Raw genomic sequence first — 23,686 nt, forward strand, 5'->3', positions numbered from 1 at the left:
TTAAAGCGGAACTGAAGGATCTTTTTTTAATACAATGTGATAATATGGGTATGTACCTTTAACGATGACATACCTCTGTGCGCCCTTTGTGTGTTCTCTCCATCCCGAGATTCTGCCGGTAAACAGCATCGACTTGTAAGTCGAGGCTAAAATCAGGCAGACGAGTCAGTGTTCCTCTCCCTGCTAAATGGTTTACTTCCCCTCAGGCCAGGTACCCGCCCTTTCTCCGCCCCACTCCACGCTCGTTCCTTCAGCGCAGCGTAAGCGCTGATATGACACATGAACGAGGAGGAGACAGGCCTGATAGGCCTCTGTACATTCCTTCCTTCTGATCCCCCAGCGTTAGGCTGTAAATCCACCCTCCCTTTGTTGTGCATCCCTGCCTTCTGATCCACCAGCGTTAGGCTGTAAATCCCCCCTCACTCCACTGATCTCCCCCCTATTGTGGGCAGTGTCCCTGGCAGCGCTGTGAATAGGGCAGGGGGTGTTTTACTCACGGAGGCTCTTTCCAGCGATGAACGAGTATTCTTCTCTGCATGCAGCTCTGGGCTATTGTATACAGTCAGCCGCGTGTACTGTTTACAATAGCCCAGAGCTGCATGCAGAGAAGAATACTCAGTCATCGCTGGAAAGAACCTCGGTGAGTAAATCATCCCCTGCCCTATTCACTGCGCTGCCAGGGACACTGCCCACAATAGGGGGGAGATCAGTGGAGGGAGGGGGGATTTACAGCGCTGGTGGATCAGAAGGAATGCACAGCAGAGGGACGGGGGATTTACAGCCTAACGCTGGGGGATCAGAGGGAATGCAGAGTGGAGGGAGGGTGGATGTATTGCCTAACGCTGGGGAATCAGAAGGAATGAATGTACAGTGAAGGGAGGGGGGGGGGGGGTTTACAGCCTAACGCTGGGGAACAGGAGGAGGAGGAAGGGATGCACCGTGGAGGGAGGGTGTATCAGCTGCTACAAATCTCCCTGGCTGCGTTCACGAGCCTGGCTCGTCCATACCACTTTCAGCAACTGTTAGCTGGATGAGCCAGGCTCCTTCTCACCGCTAGGGAGGTTATTACAAACAGTACAAGTGTACTCACAATGGTAGTTGGGCTCTTGATTGAGAGTGCACGAGAGGACAAGTTACGCATGTGCAGTGCTGTAATCCTCTCGTGCACGCTACCACAAAAAAATAAAATAAAAAATACATACTAATAAGGAGCAGTAACCCGGAAGTTATCAGGCACTGCGGCCATCTTGGCTGAAACCAGGAAATGAATAAAAATTACAAAATACAGTGATTGCAGCAGCGGGGAGCGGCAAAAATCATACAGACAGATAGAGTTTATAATTTAGAATCTACTGGTATGTTTATTTATTTATTTTCTATATTGCAGTTCCGCTTTAAAGGATGTTCCTGCAGAGTGATGCTGCCTACTGTTCTACCTCTTTCTTTCTTTCTACAGAGTGAAAGTAGTTGCTTGGCCAGAATCACACCGGTATGCCTCTACAATGCTTGGTCCTAATGTACAACTCAAAATGATCATTTCAGACAATAATAGAAAATAGGTCATGTAGTTTCAGTTACATTTTCTACAAAGCCTGATAACTTGCCAATATTTTAAATATGCATCCAACAAAAGACTGGGCAGCATTTTTAGTAAAAGTGTGTGGAAAGTTGATTGGGTCTCTTTAATGCTCAGTTAAGCCAGGTGCAATTTGCTGAATGGCTTACTGCTGGAACAGACATTGCACCTCTTGTATTTTGTAGAATGCAGGCTGTCACATCGTAGCACGAAGACTGAGATACATTGACAAACCTCTGCATGCAATAGGTTGGGTACACTTTATATAGGGAGGACACATTATAACAGTACCAATTGTAGGCTGGCTTTAACTTCATGCGAATGTTTAACAAAGATGATAGATAGATAGATAGATAGATAGATAGATAGATAGATAGATAGATAGATGCAATTCAGTTCCTACCTGTAGCACTTGTGCTTGTACTGCCAGTCAAGAACAGCCAGAGTCCCAGTACGAAAAGCCTTAAATATGAGAAAAAGTAAATATATTATTTCTAGACAAGTCAAGAACATGATTACTTTGAAACACCCATAAAACACTTTAAGTCCCAGGTTTGGCACAAATTACTTGAAATTAATTTCAAAAAATGAAAACAATGTAAAACCAAGCAGGAAAATTGCTGCTGCACCAGATGCTGCATACTTCTGTAGGGGGTGTGGCTTTAGCTGGCAGCGCAATCTCTCTGCATATCCAGGTTACTAAATAATGCTTTCTTCTTGGTGAGTGATGAAGCAGGCAGTTGTATGTGACTGAAGCAGAGATGAGGAGCTCTGGATCTCTGTATTGTCCTTTTATGGGATAACTAGAGTTTGTTTTTTGTTTGTTTTTTTACCAAAACCTGTTATGCTTAAACATTTGAAAATAATGAAATAATGGGCATATTTAAAAGCTATGTATTAATTATGGATCGATTAGGAAAAGTGTACCTAAATCGGAAAAAGAACACAATTAAATAAATTGTGTTACTCCTGCAAGTGTTATACACATGATAACATAATGTGATTTGTTCATGGCATTGCCCATTCATAGATTCCCAGCGCCTGCTCTGCATCACCTGCATGCAGCAACTTGTTTTGATCACTGGACAAAGAATCAAAAAAACCACTAGCAGTTAACAGCAATGGATGCATTGTTGTAGGATGTGTCAGTGACCAAAAGGCTCTGTAAAATATATAAGCTATAGGCTTGCTATAAACCAGCAGTTCTGGATGTAAGCCTGGCTTCAGGGGCATAAAGAAATCATTTGCATATTCTGTAGCAGTGCATTCTGGGTAACCACAGTTGCTCATTTAAAGCTGAATTATCGCAAATACCTTTTGAGGAAGGTAAATTACACTGAGCATAGCTTTTTAGTAGAAGGGCTTTTCGGTCTCTATTAGTCCCGTATACTTTCCTAGTGGTTTTGGGTCACCCTGAGCTGTTGGGCATTCTGTTGGTCTGCTGGCTGTGTAATAGTCACTCTTCACCCCCTTTCTTCTGAAGTGTCATGCTGTCTGCCCCTGATCCTGATAACATGTCAGCAGGAGGGAGAGGTGAGGAGTGATCACATGGAATCCAACAACTTCCTTGAATTGACTTCTCGGTAGTTGATCACTTCCATTTCATAGTAGAACAATCTACAGTGTCACCTGAAGAAAATTGCACTAAGGATAAATAAACTTGCTAGAAGTTGTGAGTGACATCAAGTAAACATTTCTGTGCTCAACAGGTGAACTGCAGCTGTGTTTATCTCATTACCATCTATCAACCTTTATGTGGCTTTATCCTAGACATTGATAAGAGTATAGCTGGATATGGGCAAGACATGTTGTCAGACAGAGAGCTATGTTTACACGCACAGTGAAAGAAATGAAGAAAAGAAGATCGTGCAGGAGAAACGTACAGTATATTTACAGGCGGACATATGACAGGCCATTCAGACCATTACTTATTGCTGCAACTGTCCTGTTTTATTAGTCTCTGTCCATTTATGCTCCTCAGCTTTCCCTCTATCAGCTCTTATGTATAGGTGTTTATGAATATTTGGATTATTTAACTGCTACTAGTGTTTATGATTCATATGTAACCTCTAAATTATTGTATTGCTTCCTGCAAAGTGTTTCTGTATTGTTTGTTTTTGACCATCACAGGAATCTGTGGAGGAAGAAAAAAATCTTTGCCTTATGATTTTTAAAGGTTTCATGGTCCTTATAACAGAAGGCATCCTTATCTAAACAGGTATGCACTACCAGGTGTCCCCTTTCATTTCCAAACATTGGGAATTGTGCCCTTATGGGGTTTCCACCTCAGCCCCTCAACCAGTGGTGTAGCTAAGGAGCTATGGGCCCCGTAGTGAGTTTTACATGCCCCCCCCCAAGCACTGTATACATAACAACTGATACGGGGCACCAAAACCTGCCAACAACACAGTGTCAGAGGTGCAAGAAGGGCATGGGGAGCAGCTTGTTATTGATTGTTATCATTCAAAGCATTTATAGAAGTGATCATTACAAGCACAGGACCAGTAAAGAGCTAATACTGCAGCTGAGGGAGGGCCCTACGGGGACCCCTCTGGCCCAAGGGCCCCGGTGCGGTCGAGACCTCTGCAACCCCTATTGCTACGCCAATGCCCTCAACACATGAACTATACGACTTTCTATAGGACTCTGCCAATGCCTTTGCTATGCTTAGCCTTTGGGCCTACTATACACCTTCAAATCTGATGCAAGAAAGCACAGAGCAGTGATGCATTTTGCATCCTTTTGTGTATGCTTTTCCAATCCATTCCATACTGTGCATGTTGCTATGCAGAAACTTGCAACAAAAATCATGTTTACCATGTGTTTTCCAAATGACAAAACCCATTACTCAACACATATGATAAGAGCTGTGCTACTGAAATGCACTGGGTGATCTTTCATTGGGGAAATCAGGAGAGGAATTACATAGAAAAACGCACACAAGAGAATCCTAGTGTGCACAGAGCACACAGCTTCCAAACCTGTGCAATTCCTAGGTGTTAGATTTTAAAGGAGGGAAGTGGCAAACTTAGTTTACAAAAGGAGTTTATTAAAGGACCACTACGGCAAAAAAGTAAGCAGTTAAAATCTTACAGATGCGACAGGTTTTGGACTAGTCCTTCTCCTCATGGGGGATTCTCAGGGTTTTCTTTGTTTTCAAAAACATTTCCTGAATTGCAGTTGCCAAGTCTAATTGAAAAATAGTACGATACCAGCCATCCTCCCTAATGGCGCTAATCGCAAGTCAGGCTCGGGATGGAAATCCTGTGCCTGAGTGAGTTATATGCAGAAGCTGCTGCAGATCTCTCTGTGGTGTGTTTTTTTTTCTTGCTTTTAGGGTCTAAAAGCTTGTGAAAAAAATGCATGGCTTTTAGACCCTAAATCTGAAAAGAATCACAACTCTAGGGAGGGTAAGTGAACATCAATGAAACACACAGGTTGCATAGGCATCAATTATAAGTGTACATACAGATGGTCGTTGATCAATGTGTAAAAAAAATACATTGTACAGCTTTAGGATAATGACATTAAAATGCAAGACTGGTGTTAACTCATATCCAACAATTAAACAATCTCTTTCCAGGCAACGCAAAATACATAGCAGGAACAACTACTATTATGCCGGCCAGAGAACCAGTTAACCTACGGGGAAGATCCTGATTAGTTAAAGGATAGTAAAGTGACCTGCGAGACAAAAACTGGCCACTGACTGGTAACACCTGCTAGTGTAGGAAAATAAATGAGTGCTGCATGCATGCAGCCAATATCAACACAAATAAGATGAGCAGGGCAGGATGTGACAGTGTTTTTGTTTTGTTGGTATCGTATAGACACTAATTGGCTTAGCTTAAAAAGTTGTCATTCATTTTCAACACAGTTTTTCTGTTAAGTACAGTAGACTTGTTGTGACCTCAAGGCTAGCTCATAAATTCCCTAGATTTCTGCTGTGTAGTTAATTGGCTAGATGTTTAGAGAAATGTTCTAATGTAGCATGTGGCATAACAAATGGATCTGTCAGCTGCACATACCTAACAGCAAAAATGTCAATGGTATTATGTTAGTGATAAATCAAGTCAGTGTTAGTATCGTTATGCAAGTATACTAGCATCCAAAACAGTAGGAGTAGGAAAAGTATTCCCTGATCACAAACAAATTCTGCCTGCTTCAGCCTGTTTCATATGAATGATCAGTGGCATAGTAACATTATGTAGATAATTCATTGGATGTGAAGTACTAATGATAAATAGAGCATTAGTAACATACAGTGATCTGCAAACTTGGCTCTCCAGCTGTTAAGGAACTACACGTCCCACAATGCATTTGACTTTATGAATCATGACTGTGGCTGTCAGACTCCTGCAATGCATTGTGGGACTTGTAGTTCAATAACAGCTGGAAAGCCAAGTTTGCAGATCACTGGTAACATAGAACAGTCTCCTATTTTTATTGTCAGTTTAATGCTGATTTTAAAACAGCAGCCCTGATAGTCTGATAAAAAATCTTCATTCACCTGCAAAACAAACACAAATATTGACCCTTTGAACTTTTCCGCGCTAAAACCTTATCGCATTGTTTCCTTAGACAGATACAAGTGTTTTGCCTTCTATTTAGTTTTCAGGACATCTGGCTGAATATAATGGTTTGGTCCTACAATGAATTGCTGAAAACTCAGACTGATGGCGCTGCAATAAATTCACTTGTATTCTTTGAAACAGAAATCCATCCATGCCCTACCATTGCTTGGCCACACCCTCTTGACCTTCACCTACAGTAGAGACAAGACATCAGTCACATGGGCTGGAGATAGGATGGGCTAAAGGTCAGTCATTGCCTTTTCTTCTGACTTTAGGGATCCTGTATCAGGCCGCCCCTTAGCGTACAGAGTGAGAACTCAATCTGTGCATTGCTAGATTAAATAAACACTGATTGAGAAATTAGAATCTTGGTCAGGGTAAGTACATCAGTGTGTGTGTGTGTGTGTGTGTGTGTGTGTGTGTGTGTGTGTGTGTGTGTGTGTGTGTATATATATATATTTATATATCTATCTATCGCAGTGTTATCAGCACTACTAAACAATAAAGCAGAACAGTATAGAACAAGGCTGTGGGTCTCTGTGTATTAATAACAGATATAGGGACTCCAGGGACAAAGAGAGGGAAATACTGTGTATTTTATTTTATATACACCTAAGTTTTGTGATGTGTAGCAGTGTCAACAGTGGTAGATTAGAGGCCTTTCCATCAGTCATCCCCTTCGTGTATAGAGGGGGAAATCAATCTGTGCAGTGCTAGCTTTAATGGACACTGATTGAGAAATTAGATGCCTGTCAGTGTGTGTACGGTACATATCGCAGTGTTATCAGCACTATTGAAGAATAAAGCTCTACAGAACAAGGCTGTGCGTCTCTGTGTATTAATAAAAGATATAGGGACTCCAGGGACTAAGAAAGGTCACATTAACTGAATGGGCAATCAAAGTTCAAGAGGCCAAAGGACAATACTGTGCACTATCATGCACTAACCCAATGACCTCTACAGTCTGTCATTTACTGCTGTAATGGCCATGTACCATGATTTGGTAGGAGTATGTTTGCCTTATCATGCTTTCAGAAGATCATAGACTCCACATTATACTGCCAGGTTTTTATGTCTATGAAGATCCATTTATCCAACCAGCTCTTATTTATGGTAAATAAAAAGTACTTTTACATGTACCTTATGTAACTAGCAAAAAATAGAGGTACGGGATATCACCTCAAGTTGGCTCGTCTCACCCATGCATTAAGTATCAACAAAAAAGAAGGATATAGGGAGCACAGAGCTGGTGTAGTAATAAAGTATGAAAATTTATTGCAACTTCTTATGGCCTATAGACAGACAAAGAAACAGACAAACATGTACCCTCCCTTAAAAACAATCCCTGGAGCAACTATGGGGCTATAGCAACTGCGTGAGACCGTTTGCAGTGTCAGTAATGAGATGCGTATGCAACTCCGTTGCAGAGGTGTATAATGATATGAATGGCAATACGGGCTGATTGGAAGTGTTATTGCCGGTGACGGTACCTGGTTTGCACCTGGATTTAAAGTCAATGTTGGGCCTGAAGAAAAAGACAAAGTATATATATGCATGCTAAAGGACTATATAGGAGTGCACTCCGGTCTCACGCAGTTGCTATAGCCCCATAGTTGCTCCAGGGATTGTTTTTAAGGGAGGGTACATGTTTGTCTGTTTCTTTGTCTGTCTATAGGCCATAAGAAGTTGCAATAAATGTTCATACTTTATTACTACACCAGCTCTGTGCTCCCTATATCCTTCTTTTTTGTTGATACCTTATGTAACTAGCTGTAATACAAACCATCTAACTGAAATATGATATAAACAAACAAATGATTCTGTTAATATTCTTACTCTGGTACACAATTGGCCATGAAGGAAGAGAACACAGTGCTGTTTTTGCATCACTTCTTCACCTTGTGCTTGGTTCATCATTGCCATACAGATCTCTGCAATGTATCATGATTTACGGTACCTTCCACATCCTTCTGCAGTCAGCTTTGATTTTTCTAGACGTACTGAATACCGTAAAGATTCCCCGCAGCCATGGGAACAGCTCACTGTCTGACGGACACAAGGGCTCTAAATGTTTATTTACGCATCCCCATGGCCCTCTGTAATATGTGCTTCACACATTTTGAAATGTGGAGGGCTCTAATTCATTATACACTACTGAATTTAAAAGCAAGAATTAAAAGATAGAACAAACACACCTGCCAGCTGAGAAATAAATTGGATACATTATCTGTATAAAAACTTGATTACGGCCCATTCACAGCAAAGGCAGTGCTCATCACTCTCACCACCTCTTTCTCACCACTGCCCAGACTCTGCATTAACTACAATGGAACTAACTGCGGTAGAGTGGGTACATTGTTCCACGTTTAGTGCAATATCTCCAAGCTTCAGCTTTTTGGAATGGGGTCGCCAACTTAATCTCCCAAGTCTTGGGCAGACCCTGTCCCCAAAACCCTGTGGTGTTTCTATTAGTGTATAAAAAGAAGGGCACTAAGTACCCAACCCATAGGCTCCTTCAGTTTATAGCTATGGCAGCCACGTGGCATCTGGCCTCTCAACGGACTAAACCAACTCTACACATTGAACTTGTGACTCGGTGAGTATACAGATCAATGATATACGAACGCATGCTAGCTACAATATATGATAGGCTCCAGTAATTTAAAAAAAACTGGGACCCTTAGGTCCAATTTGCTGATAGCCAAGACCTTCAATATGTTTTATATTTTGACTGAATCTAATATGAAACAGCTTCTGATTGTTTATTTAATAATATATTAGGTGTCGACCCCTTGCACCTCTTCTTTTTTTTTCCTTCTCTGACTATTGATTTACTTTAATCTTTGATAAACGTGCATCTAACTATGTTCTTATGTACTATGTACAAAAACTGACTGATTTTCGTTGATGTTCCTAATATTGCCTAATGCATCTCTGTTCTACCTCTCTGTGCAATCTTTCAGTAAAAACCTTTGAAACTAACTACAATGGAACTGTTTAAACCAACCAATGTGATGCAGTGTACAAAATGCATTCAGGTGCATTTTCTATCAGAAGAGACAATGCATTCAGGTGCATTTTCTATCAGAAGAGACAGGCAGTCCTATTAATTTGTATTGAATGGGGCACCACCACTCCACTCTGTACTCAAGGTCAGCAGTGGTGCTGAGCTGTGTGCACCACTCTGTACCATTGCTTGTGTTAGCAAAAGATGCAATTACATTAAAAACAGTGCACCGTTCACGCTGATGTGTCTCTGAATGTCAGGCAACATTTGTTGTTTTACGGTAAGTGGGCTCCATATTGCACCATGGCCAGCGGGATTGGCAAGAGGTGCCTTTTTTGAGAAGAGCCCAAAACAGAGCTATTTAAATCAAATGAGAAATGAACTAAGACCTCTCATCTAAACACCACTGTATCCTGCCTTCCTCATCTGAAATAATGACCCAGACTTGGATTCAACTGATGACGTCAACCTTTTATTAAAGATTATAAATCCAAAAATGTATATAGAAAAAAAAATGAGCTCACAACATAACTAAAAAAGAAAGATGGTCTTCCAACTGCTTTGCAATGGGTAGAAATCCATTAACAGCATTTTAAGATTTGTGATGATTTATCTGTCCTTATGCAATAATGTAGAGTGAGGTGACAATGTTATTATCTGTTTGTTAACCAGGAAGTTTTAAATAAAGTTTACTCAGAGAGCAGAAAAAAGGGAAAGAAAACAGTGTGTGTTCCTGAGAGAAACCAAAGCATGGGGTCTGTGCGCAGTTTATTTTCTTTCTGAGATCTGCTGTAACTCACAAGATAAGACTAGAAAGCAGCATGAGGCAGTTTATCCCACCTCTTAATTTACAATGGCAATAATATCCATTTTCTCACAAAACCCATAAAAGTACAAAAGAGTTAAATACTAAATAATTGGATACAATGGTCATTCCTTGTAATTCTACAGGACTAACCAAACTGTGTGCCACTTCCAAAAAAACTCCTCTTTAATATTTTCTTAACTGCTAAGCAGCTATGGCAATGCATCACTAACAATTCAACAGGGTAGCAGGCAAATAGCACAGTTTCATCACTGGTGTTCACCATGGTAAAGAAGTCATTAAACTCGATATGCTCTTACTTTCAACCTCGTGCCCTGATCCATTAAAGTCATGCTGGCTCAACGGGAAGAGATTTATCCACCCATTCACACAATCATTCTGAAACAGCTATGTAGTAGGAATGAACCAGGGAGATAAAGAACATGCTCTAAAGGGCATGCTCTACTAAAAAGCCAAAGTTGTTCAAGACAGTTCAGAGTAAAAAAAAAAAACCTTACACAATGGCAAGACTGAGCACGGCAACAACACACAAGTTGTTCTTACTGCATCCACAAGGTCTCTCACAGGTTGAAATTTCAAAGATTGCATGTGTTTCCAGATGTTCTGTCCAAACTCTTCTGCAGAAGCACAAAGAAACAGGCAGTGATGTAAGGGTCATCCTGGGAAACTTAGTGCAGCAATGAAAGAAACATCATACTAACGTCTAAACTGAAAGCTGTCCAGTAGCACCATCATCTCTGGACTGGTAGAAACCAGTGGACCCTTGGTACACCTATACACAATCCTGTCAGAGGTGGTCTTAATTGAAGATTTACAGCTAAACATACATAAATTGAACTCAGAAACAAGTCCAAGTGAGTTACTTGTCCATGAAAACCCCCCAAAATAGTGTGCCAGTTCTGGGGGTGTATGTCCAAATTTGAAATAACTTGACTGTAACAGACATTTTTTGTCGAAGTTCTGGAGAGTGTGCTAGGTTGAGGGTCTTTAGAAGATAGTGAAACATGGTGGTGGTTTTGTGGCTGCATTTTTGCTCCGAGTACTGGAGAGTTAATCAGAATTAATGATCACCCTTATGCTGATGAGTACAGATATTTATCCATCATGCAATCCAGGAGGCATCTGATTGATCTAAAATTAAACCAAACATACAGCCAACGTCCAAAAGAAGTGTCTTCAGCATAAAGAAAAACAAGTAATCCTGGAAATGATGGTATGGCCCCACAGACCTCTGATCTTAACATCACTGAGTCTGTCTAGGATTACATGAAACAAAGGAAGCAACCATGCTATGTTAAATACACAGAGGAACTGTAGTTACTTCTTCAGTATGTCTGGAACAATCAGCTGAGTTCCTTAAAAACCTTTGTGCAAGTTTACCCAGGGCAACTGTTGCTGTTTTAAAGGCAAATAGTACCAACGCCAAATGTTTATTTTATTTATTCATTTTGTTTATGCATTGTGTACGTTGTTAATTAATAAATAAATTATAAATAAAAACAACATATTGCAACTTTTTAACATAGCCTCACATTTTTTTCAAGTGATTCTAATTTTTGCAGATTATTGTATACTAGCTGGTGGTGTGTGCTATGCTGCACAGGGCAGGAGTGCCTGCGCCATCTCTCTGGATGGTATGTTCACCAGACTGTCATCCGATCGCACGTGTGGGAGTACATCCTGCCGCACATGCACCATCCAATCAGCACATCAGTCTATCATAGCGGGGCGGGGCAGGAGGGGGTGTGTGTGAGATGTCAGACATATAGACACACAGCGGCCAGCTTCTTCTATTATAGATTAGGATACCAAAGTGCAAGTGAAACCACATCAAGTTTAGTTCCCTATTGGCACACCTACTGTATGTTTCAGACCATGCAAATGAATTAGGTAAGCAAATCCTTGCAATCTGTGTAAATGTCTACAGTGGAAATTTTTCATTTTTTCCATTAAATTGAAAATAGACTACGGTATTAGGTGTTTTGTGTAGACAGTGTGGTTCAGAGGTATATATGACTTTTTTCAGTATAAATATTTTATATTATTCATATTAGCTTGGTTGTTTATTTAAAAATAACTACATATTGCTAGCTCATCACTAGTGTTACCACCTGCTGTCTACTTGATGGTGTTTCCTCCTCCACACTGCACAGATATCTCGGGCGAGCTTACACAAATTCAGATGATTATGTACACATATATTCCATCCCAACTTCTTCCCTGGCATATGTTTTCCTATCATGCAGCATTGGGTTTATTCAGCATTAACACCCGTAAGTGTACAAATAGAATGGAGAATTTAATTACATTCCAAAGAACAATCAACCAATAAATGTAATGAAAATGTATTTCAAAATAGCTATGTGTTATACAGATACAATTGAGTAATTTAACTGACTGTATATAAATTACATTCATTTCATATTAATTTAGCACATTAATGGATCGAATGGTGACTATTTGCATTTATTTAGCTCCATTTTAAACTAAAATTTGTTTATATGTTACCAAATTAACATGCATCATAAACTGCATGTATTAACATAGTAATTTTTTTACTCCTAGTATCTGATCATAAGATGTTTCGGAACATCACACTGCACAAATAATCTGATAAATATATATACATATATATATATATATATATATATATATATATATATATACACACATATTATGGTAATTAAAAATATAAAAAGGGGTGATATAACTGAATGTATATATTTCTAGTTACATAGTGTATGTAATTAAAAGGGGGACATGTTAAGTAAGACACCACCAGAGAGATACGTAGAGGGCGCACTTCTTTTACGGAGACTGGCTGCAACTGACTGAAGTTACGGGACCCGGTACCGAAGAGGGAGAAGACTGAGGATGGCGAAGTGGGAGCGATCCGTGCACATGGGGCTGGAGGAAGCCCCAGGTAAGTATAAAACTTTTATAGTTACTCAGCTCTGGTTTTCTTTAAGCCAATAGCAAGGAAAGAAATACTCAAAATAAGTTTGATATTCTTTCTACCTATGTTTTTACTTTTTTAATATACAGTTGTGGGTACTGAAAAGGGAATTTATAGGCTAGATAAAAAATGATCTCCTGGGAGAAAACTCAGGAGAAAAGTTAATTGCATAGGGGCCAAGGTACTTAATCCAAACACCTTTATCCACTTGAGGGCTGGCTATAACCTCCCCCCCCCCCCCCCTTAAGGACCAGAGCAATTTTCATAATTTCGGTGTCCCCCGTTTATATAGCCAAGCATAGATATCTTCAGTATAGATAGCCAGGAATGGGTATCCCCAGTATTGATAGGTGTCCCCAGAATGGGTAGCAGCAATTACTCACCTCCCAAGATCCAGTGATGAGCAACTCTCCCCGCCTCCTCTCTCCTCGGTATCCAGGATCACACTGCCACTAAGTTCATCAAGCTGGGACCCGACACTAGAGGCGGAGCGATGCTGGATGCTGGGCAGAGCGGAGGGGAAGAGACGATCACTGATGTAACATCAGGAGAGGTGAGTCCGGTCCTCTTCCTTCCTTCTGCCACCTCCGCTGCTTCAGTGATCACTATGATTGGCGGCGATCGTAGTGATTACCTGGTCAGGAGCCAATCCTCATGGCTCCTAATCAGTGAGAGGAGATGTCAGCTGTCATATGACAGCTTAATCTCTGCTCTCGGGTGCGTGCCATAGCGCTGGGAGCAGCAGGACTTCAAGGATGCTACAGTTACATCCTGTCACCAGCAGGCAGCCACTCAGAGGACATAACTGCAACGTCCTTGGCCCCAAAGTGGTTAAAGTCATTGTGGAAAAATTCTGAGGGTTTTTTTATGGGCTTCTGAAGCACATCAACATTAGCTACGCCTGAGGTATATATTATTACTATGTAAAAACAAAACTGGAAAATATAGACAGAAGTGAAACAGCAATAGCAGCATAAAGGGCGATATCCAGGCGTTCCCATGCCTGTCGGCCGGTGACGGCCAAACCGGAAGTGTTCGCCGGCGGGGGCAGAAGCATCTGAGCGGGACTGCGAGGGCACCGATCGTCTGCAGGGGGCTGAGGGAAGCCCCAGGTGAGTTAATCTCATTTTTTTTTTGTTCACTTTAGCTTTACTTTAAACCCACCGATCGGAATGGGTACATTGAGACGTCTAGCTGCCATCATCCTAATTGGCTTAGGGGGGTTCCCAAGGGCCAATTTACAAGGGTTAGGAGGAACTGCTCCAATATAGCTGATTATTACCTGCAGTCCAACATTCTAAAAGGAAGGTTTGTAGAGAAGGGGTACAACCCTGAGTGGTTGGAGGAGGTTCAACAGGAAATTGCTAATGTAGATCGGGACCGATTGGTCCGATCGCAAAGAGAGGTAAGTATGAATGAGGTTAATCCCTTCACCTTCTCCTCTGGTTTTTCTTCTCACTATAGACAGATAGAACAGATCTTCCATAAACATTGGGATGTTTTAAAGGGGGATCATGTCTTGAAGGACGTATTACCCCCTAGGCCAGCGGTGGCGAACCTATGGCACGCGTGCCGGGCCCGGCACGCGTAGCCTAATCTGCTGGCATGCCACCGCTGCTTATGAACTGGCCGCAGCATCTACTAGACGCCGCCGCCGCACCAGTTCATATCCCGCAGCCCCGCAGTCTCCCGGGAGGCAGACCAGGGCTACGGCAAGATGGCTGCCGAAGCCCTGTACTGGAGACTATTTGTGTCTCCAGTACAGGGCTTCGGGCGCCATCTTCCTGTAGCCCTGCACTCTGCCTGTCAGCGGCAGCGCGGGAGACTGCAGGAGGAACGTCCGGGGGAGATGCGCGGCGCGCCAGACCCCAGCCGAGAGAGAAGACTTCTGTCAGGTGAGTACATTACTTTTTTTTTTCAGGTAAAATGCGGCCCACTGTGTTATTTTCTGGTAAAATGTTTTGTCACATTGTGTTTATGTCCTGTGACATGCTGCCCACTGTGTTTGTTTTCTGGTGAAATGCTGCCTGCTGCATTTGTTTTCTGGTGAAATGCTGCCTGCTGCGTTTGTTTTCTGGTGAAATGTGGCCCACTGCATTTGTTTTCTGGTGAAATGCTGCCCGCTGCGTTTGTTTTCTGGTGAAATGTGGCCCACTGCATTTGTTTTCTGGTGAAATGCTGCCTGCTGCGTTTGTTTTCTGGTGAAATGCTGCCCGCTGCGTTTGTTTTCTGGTGAAATGTGGCCCACTGCGTTTGTTTTCTGGTGAAATGCTGCCCGCTGTGTTTGTTTTCTGGTGACATGTGGCCCACTGCGTTTGTTTGCTGGTGAAATGCTACCCTCTGAGTTTGTTTTCTGGTGAAATGTGGCCCACTGCGTTTGTTTTCTGGTGTAATGCTGCCCGCTGCGTTTGTTTTCTGGTGAAATGTGGCCCACTGCATTTGTTTGCTGGTGAAATGCTACCCTCTGCGTTTGTTTTCTGGTGAAATGTGGCCCACTGTGTTTGTTTTCTGGTGAAATGTGGCCCACTGCGTTTGTTTTCTGGTGAAATGCTGCCTGCTGCGTTCGTTTTCTGGTGAAATGTGGCCCACTGCGTTTGTTTGCTGGTGAAATGCTACCCTCTGCGTTTGTTTTCTGGTGAAATGTGGCCCACTGCGTTTGTTTTCTGGTGAAATGCTGCCCGCTGCGTTTGTTTTCTGGTGAAATGTGGCTCACTGCGTTTGTTTGCTGGTGAAATGCTACCCTCTGCGTTTGTTTTCTGGTGAAATGTGGCCCACTGCGTTTGTTTTCTGGTGAAATGTGGCCCACTGCGTTTGTTTTCTGGTGAAATGTGGCCCGCTGCGTTTGTTTTCTGGTGAAATGTGGCCCACTGCGTTTGCTGGTGAAATGTGGCCCACTGCGTTTGTTTGCTGGTGAAATGCTGCTCTCTGCGTTTGTTTTCTTGTGAAATGTGGCCCACTGTTTGTTTTCTAGTGAAATGCTGCCCGCTGTTTGTTTTCTGGTGAAATGCTGCCCACTGCGTTTATTTTCTGGTGCAATGTGACCCACTGCATTTGTTTTCTGGTGCAATGTGGCCCACATTGCATTATTTTCTGCTGAAATGTTGCACACATTGCGTTTATTTTCTGGTGTCTGGGGTAACTTGCTTGCTGTGAATGAGCCCTTAATGGTCATAGTTGGCTATATTTGCTGCTTTGCGGTTACGGCGGGTATAAATAGCATCATACAGTTTCTGCACACCCATGATGCGAATCCTCGTTTCACCACATCATGGCGGAAAACACTGCTTTCTTATGCCTCGCTGTTACATCATTATGTTAGCTCCGTGGCCCACTGCATTTGTTTTCTGGTGAAATGCTGCCCGCTGCGTTTGTTTTCTGGTGAAATGTGGCCCACTGCATTTGTTTTCTGGTGAATTGCTGCCTGCTGCGTTTGTTTTCTGGTGAAATGCTGCCCGCTGCGTTTGTTTTCTGGTGAAATGTGGCCCACTGCGTTTGTTTGCTGGTGAAATGCTACCCTCTGAGTTTGTTTTCTGGTGAAATGTGGCCCACTGCGTTTGTTTTCTGGTGTAATGCTGCCCGCTGCGTTTGTTTTCTGGTGAAATGTGGCCCACTGCATTTGTTTGCTGGTGAAATGCTACCCTCTGCGTTTGTTTTCTGGTGAAATGTGGCCCACTGCGTTTGTTTTCTGGTGAAATGTGGCCCACTGCGTTTGTTTTCTGGTGAAATGCTGCCCGCTGCGTTTGTTTTCTGGTGAAATGTGGCCCACTGCGTTTGTTTGCTGGTGAAATGCTACCCTCTGTGTTTGTTTTCTGGTGAAATGTGGCCCACTGCGTTTGCTGGTGAAATGTGGCCCACTGCGTTTGCTTGCTGGTGAAATGCTACTCTCTGCGTTTGTTTTCTTGTGAAATGTGGCCCACTGTTTGTTTTGTAGTGAAATGCTGCCCGCTGTTTGTTTTCTGGTGAAATGCTGCCCACTGCGTTTATTTTCTGGTGCAATGTGACCCACTGCGTTTGTTTTCTGGTGCAATGTGGCCCACATTGCATTATTTTCTGCTGAAATGTTGCACACATTGCGTTTATTTTCTGGTGTCTGGGGTAACTTGCTGCATTTATTATTAAGGGCTCATTCACACTACAGAACATATGCACGAATGCGATTTCATGCATGCGCTGCCAACGCACAGTGATCGCACGGAATGCACGTTGTGGTGCGCTAAAGCGTGGACGTCTGCAGCTGTACCCATCGGGGTAACGTATGCGTTGTGCGTTAAAATGTTCCCAGATGCGTTACAACGTAACGCATGGGAACGCACACCTGTAGTGTGAATGGTAACATGGAAGTCTATTGACTTTCATGTTACCATATGAATCTTACATTATGTGCGTTGCGTCAAAACTGACAGTGCAGCAAATAGTGTGAATGAGCCCTTAATGGTCATAGTTGGCTATATTTGCTGCTTTGCGGTTACGGCGGGTATAAATAGCATCATACAGTTTCTGCACACCCATGATGCGAATCCTCGTTTCACCACATCATGGCGGAAAACACTGCTTTCTTATGCCTCGCTGTTACATCATTATGTTAGCTCCGCCCATACAATATCATGGCCACGCCCATTTTTTTGGCGCAGCGCCCCCCCCCAGTAGCACTCGGAGATAAAAAAAAGTCGATGTTAGGTCGCAGTTTGGGCACTCGGCCTCTGAAAGGTTAGCCATCACTGCCCTAGGCCTTCTTTTAGATATAGGAGAGCAGCTAATCTAAAGAACCAGCTGGCCCCTAGCTGTGTGGTGCCACCTGCGCAGCCTCGGTCTGGGGGGTGGCAAGTGAATGGATTCTTCCCATGTTGGGGTTGCAAATGTTGCCTTGAAGCGAATGGAAAGAAAATACAAAAAATCGTATCTAGTGCGAACGGTCGTTCCTTTGATGTTAAAAGTTTTATAACATGCGCTACCGCTTACGTTGAGTATGTTATCTGGTGTACATGCGGCCTACAATATGTGGGCCACACCACCAGAATTTCGAAAGAACGAATCGGCAAGCATATTTTAAACATCAAAAAAGGTTTTGAATCGCACAGTGTTTCATTGCATTTCAAAAAGACACACCAGTGTGATCCTAGCCAAATGTTCTTTTGCAGGGTTGAAAAGCTCCGTTCAGGGTGGAGGGGATCTAATAAAGTACGTGAAATATCTAAGAAAGAAACACGCTGGATTTACGAATTAGATACTTTGAGTCCAAAAGGAATAAATGTGGAACTGGATATCAATTGTTTTATTAGCAATACCTTATGAGGTCTGTGAGTAAGGTTACTGTTTTTTAAACTTGTTCTAAAATTTGTTTAAACTTGTTCTAAAATTCAACTTAAATTTGATTTTAGATATGCAATAGAGCGATTGGCAATGATTGTATGTCTGTGGGGTGGTGAGCGGGTTATTAGTGTAGCTGTTCATTTTGTATTAGTGCAGGCGTATAGGCTGTGAGGGTACTGTTCCTCCTGATAGCCGCTGGAGAATGCGGTTTTTAAACATTTCTGGATGTTTTTATTTTTCTCTTTTTTATCTGTTCTCACAGAGAGGGAGGGGCGGGAACCTTTTTAGTTGCTGGTCCGGCGTGTGCCGTCAGCCCCTGATGAGTCAGCTCCTGACAAAATGCATTGGGCGGAGCTACGGCACACGTGACCAGCAAGGGAATCCTGAGAGCACACGGCGGTGTGCGGAGCGGCGTGCAGCGAGATTCTGAGGTGGCATCAGTTGGGACAGTCACCCGGGGACTGCATCTGTTACTGATATGCTGGCTTAAAAGTCTTCGCTTGTGAGTGTAATATCTTTTTTTACTTATTAAACCATACATTTTTACACTATGTTGGCCCGTTTTAGTCCTAGTGTTTACTGAGGAAGAAAGGTGCCCTGGAGTGGATCACACGGATTGTGAATGTGCTAACCTCCAAAGGCTTTCATTCTAACCTCCGGATATTGTGGAGGGCATTTGGGTGAGTGCGGGCACTTAGGGGGGGTGTGCCAGCACTGGTGGTGTAACGTGAGGTGACGGACCAAACACTGTGGAGAGGTGTTGGGATGTTTTGAGTCTCGTAGATATACACTATATATGGGTTTTCTTTTGCATGTAATGTGAAACTTGACTTGTACGGATTGGAGCAACTGATACAGTTTAACCCTTCCTTTGGACTGTCTACGAAAGACCCGAATAAGGGACGTGAGAACCTTTCTGTACTGTCAGTCTATGATTTGAGCGCAGAATTTTCTATCACTGACTTTTTATTGTTTAGCACAGCAACTTTGGAACGCGAACCACGTTTGCAATTCTTTGTTTTGATCCTAAGCGCATAAGAATTTTTGAAAATATATATTATTACTATTTAAAAACAAAACTGGAAAATATAGACAGAAGTGAAACAGGGGTGAGGGAATTTTTGTATGTTGGAAGGCAACATCCGAAAAGTGCAAATCCTTAAGATTTGAGTCGTGTGAAGGTTCTTTAAAGAGGAACTATAGTAAAACTAGCTCATTGTAAAATCTTTCCTCACCTCGATTTATATTAAGAAATTGATCACAGGTGGCTACATATTTAGGCCTGTCAGGTGCAGCACTGCCGAATGCTTGTTTCTGAGAATTCCAAAGCCTGCAAAAATAATTCCTAGTCTCCCAGAATGCTCTAGGTGGAGAATTCTGCATAGCTTAACAACCTAGGCTGAGCATCACTGGGAGGGAAAGGCTACATACCAATATACAGCAAACCTATATAATATATAAACAAATAATTTACTGCATTCAACCATATGTCCCTACAGTGCCTCTTTAATCCTGGTGCAGGTGTAATGACATTACTAAGGGTCACGCTGAACAGTAGCACTGTTTGTTGGTGGAACAGTTTGCGTGAAGCATGGTGGCGCAGTGGATAGCACTCTCGGCCTTGTAGCCCTGGTTCAAATACCAACCAGGGCACTATCTGCTAGGAGTTTGTATGTTCTCCCATGTCTGTGTGGGTTTCCTCCAGGCACTCTGATTTCCTCCATACCCCAAAAACATACATGTAAGTTAATTGGCTTACCCCTAAATTGGCTCTAGACTAAAATGGACATATGACTATGGTAAGGATTAGATTGTAAGCTCCTCTAGGGGACAGCACTGCGGAAGATGTCAGCGCTATGTAAATGCTAAATGATAATAATCTATATGCAGCCTTTTTTTTTTTTTAAATACTTTGATCTGTACTCAGCATCAGCAGCAAACTGAAAAAAATAACTAGTCAAAGTAAACAATTTTTCTCTAGTAATGTTTGCCTACATTTGTGACAGTTTAGCAAATATAGTATTAGCACTGGCCTGCTCCTCAGAAATCTGTTATTCCAACATTGGCAGCTGTTTCTTGGCTCAGCATCGTCATGCTGTAGAGTGTAGAGAGACTGTGAAGCTATGAGGTACACAACAACTTCTCTGAGAAGACTGCATCCTTCAGCTGTAGTACTGCGTGTTATAAGGAGTGGCTGGTCAGGGGCTCCTAACTGGGTACTTTAAATGTTATTTCTTTGCCTTTAGAGAAACGGGAAGAATATACCCAGATAAATGAAGCTATGCTCCTGATTGTCTGCACAGAACTAGGAAAACATAAATGGCAGTGGACAATATTTTATTGTGACTTCTAGACGAGCAGCGGCCTGCTCAGAAGCAAAGACCTCATAGGTACACCATTATATAACAAGTATTCTCTTATTTTACTGCTACCTCATTGCTCTTCTTATACACATTTTTTTCATCCTAATTTCTCATGGTTTGCGTTTTTACTTTACTTGCTTTGTATTAATCATTTTTCTTTGCTTACTGTCCTTTCAGCATTCTCTTCCTTTGCCTTGCACTTTTCTGTACACTTCAAACCCTTTTTTTGCTTTGCTGTTCAAATTCTCCACATGTCCTGCTTGCAGCTGTCATTCCTTTTGCCTTTCTTTTCTCATTTGTCCTTAAATTCCTTGCCACTACTCTTTGTTAGCTCTGCCTTCTCTTTAAACCTATTCTGTCTTCTCAGATTGTACTGCTTTGTGATTTTCTAACATTTCCTACTGTGTGCCTTCATTCCTTGAAAACAAATTCACTCTTACAGCCCCCATGTTCAACATGAACAAATGTAGCTTTCAGCCAGTCCATTCTCCCAAATAAGCTGTCCCAAAGAAATATACTTCTCCTGTGGGGTCTTGTGACCATTGATGTCATTTCCTCCAGGAAACAAACTCCATGTTTTTCATTTAGATTAAGTAGAGACACTCCAATATTCAGTTTCAATATTCAACATTCGCTACACTCAGGCCCAGATTTACCTCACAGTTGTCCGGGCACCTTAGACTTCACCCTCCATGAAGCTACACACCCTGCACCACAAGTGTGCTGGCTGTCCTAGCTCTCACTTCTCCCTTACTTCCCTTGCTCATCATTGTTAGCTACAGGTGTCCCTTAGAATTAGGTAGCCAGAAGTACCCTCAATAGTAAGTAGGTAGAGGTGCCACCAAGTATTAGGTAGCTAGAGGAACCTCAGTATTAAGTAGATTAGTAGCGAGACAGGCACTCAGGGAGGGAAGTGAGCCGCCTTTCCATCATCAGCCACCTGTAGGCACGTGCCTACAGTGCCTTATGGTAAATCCGGCCCTGGCTACACTGCATATACTACACTCCCTCCCTGCGCTCTGTCACATGATTGAAATATTATTATCTAGAAAACAAAGGGTAGAACAAGACACAAAAAAGAGGGCTATAGAACAGCTTAGGGCAAAAGTTAACACCAGAGGTCCATAGTAGCCACTATGATTGTTATGACCATTCTTAGGTCCGAGAGTTGAACCTGTGTCCAAACCTTGTAAAGCAAAGCAAACCTGTGAAACCATACAAGCAGCCATCTTATGATTTTATATCGGACTGTAACTTTCCTTTACTCTAAAATTTCCACCCGAGTCGTAAATTGTGCCCACCGCTTCCTGCTTCACTAAGCAGCTCTCATTGGCTAACTGTAATCATCTGTAGCCATGCAATACTGATGACAGGACTAGTAAGAACCTGTCTTCATTTAATCTTTTATATGCATTTGTAAAGTCCATTTGGGGGTCCTCTGTGACCTCCGTGAGAGCTCCTGGTGTTCAGATTCTATTGCATTCTACTCACTACCCTACAAATGTGGAGAACAAACTTCATTACAATAGCTGACTGCATCACAGAGAGATGAAATAACCAGTTTCCCACAGTCATTTTTGCTAAGATTCGTTGTTTTTCTGGGTATTTTGGTTCAACAAACACTAAATAAAAGACAACATATGAATTGTAGACTACTATATACATATACACAGATTCTACCAAGTCCAGCTAAGATGTACCAACAGTTAGGCTTTGGCCAGTCTATCAGCCAAAGGATTTTCTCTGGAGAGAGTCTTTGAATCTTCCCAGAAATGTGAATTGTTTTTGTCATTGGTAATTTGCTGTGTGCGAGGGTTTCCTGCAAACTTTCCCAAGAGAGACAAATTATGTTTCCAGTACAAACTCTGTGCATCTATCTTGCCTTAAAGGGGACCACCGAGTACTGAACACATTTTAGCTGAAAGTAGTGACAGATCTATCTTTATATTTGTTTACTTTAATCAATAATTTTGTTTCACCAGGTTTTTACTTATCCCCCCCCCCCCCCCCCCCCGTAATAAGTTATCAGCAAATCTCACTTTTAATTGCAAGCCCTTTCTCCTGTGTGAAGGGTTTCATTTGGCATATTGCGTAACACAATCATTTTACAACACAAAATAACAGTGTGTTGAAGTTAATGATGATCTTGTCCAGAAGCATTTATGTCTGCAATGAATTCAATGCTGCGGCATCCTAATTATAAAAACATGAAAGTGAAAATGTGTGATTATATCTTTCTGCTCACTTATAAAAGGAGATAGGCTATTAGATTTAAATGAGAAATTCAGTGACTAAAAAAGTTTAATGTAAATGCTGCTTGAGAATAGCACTACAATGGAAAGCAATCTACAGAGTTTACTAGATTTCTCCATAACTGGCTCCAAAAAGAATCATATTTTCTAAGGCTGTCCATAGACATTAGAGGGAAGTTGATCATTCCGACATGATTTGACAACCCAAAAAGCATTTTTGCTGAAAATGACTCATAAACACGAATGCTTGGCTTGGCTGAGTCATTAGGTTTAGGTACGTCTGTGAATAACAGATGAGAGGAACATAGATCAAGGAACAGATGCTTCTTGTGACACTTGATGCTTTAGCTTTAGAGGTGGAAGGGGACACATTTGCAGAACTGTTTTCTTCATATTCTTCAGCTTCATGTTGGTTTTTATTACTTTCATAGCACTAGTAGTGACGCTTACAAATTCTAATGTACCTACCATTTTCTTGCTAATGGTGCCAAAAAGTGTTAGTGAAGCAAATGGAGGAAACCCATGGAAACTTGAAGGAGAGCTTGAGCACTGCATGCAGATAATGTCCCTGATAGAAGTCAAGCCAATGATAGCGACTTAACCACCACGCAAATGCATTATTCACTAGGGATGAGCAGGGGAATTCTCTGAACTTGACTTCAATGTGAATTGGCCCATTTTTGCTAACCAAATTTTTTTTGCAGTATTACAGCATATTTGGTTTTTAAAATTCGCCTTTCATATCTCCGCAAATTCGCCAGCAAAGCTTGGGGCCGAATTGCATTGAAGCGATCAGAGCTGGCAGCCTGAATTAAAGAAAAA

General features: G+C 42.1%; 1 protein-coding gene across 2 annotated transcripts in view; it reads right to left on the bottom strand.

The window, feature by feature from the left end:
- NCAN (neurocan) overlaps positions 1-23,686 on the bottom strand; it is a 316,793-nt gene that overhangs the window by 220,927 nt on the left and 72,180 nt on the right. For both annotated transcript variants that reach the window (XM_068234189.1, XM_068234188.1), the window contains exon 2: positions 1,980-2,038. In XM_068234189.1, coding sequence (XP_068090290.1) covers positions 1,980-2,038 — 59 coding nt within the window. The remainder of the gene's footprint in view (positions 1-1,979; positions 2,039-23,686) is intronic.

The sequence above is a fragment of the Hyperolius riggenbachi genome, chromosome 1 (genome assembly GCF_040937935.1).
Source record: "Hyperolius riggenbachi isolate aHypRig1 chromosome 1, aHypRig1.pri, whole genome shotgun sequence".
NCBI lineage: Eukaryota > Metazoa > Chordata > Amphibia > Anura > Hyperoliidae > Hyperolius > Hyperolius riggenbachi.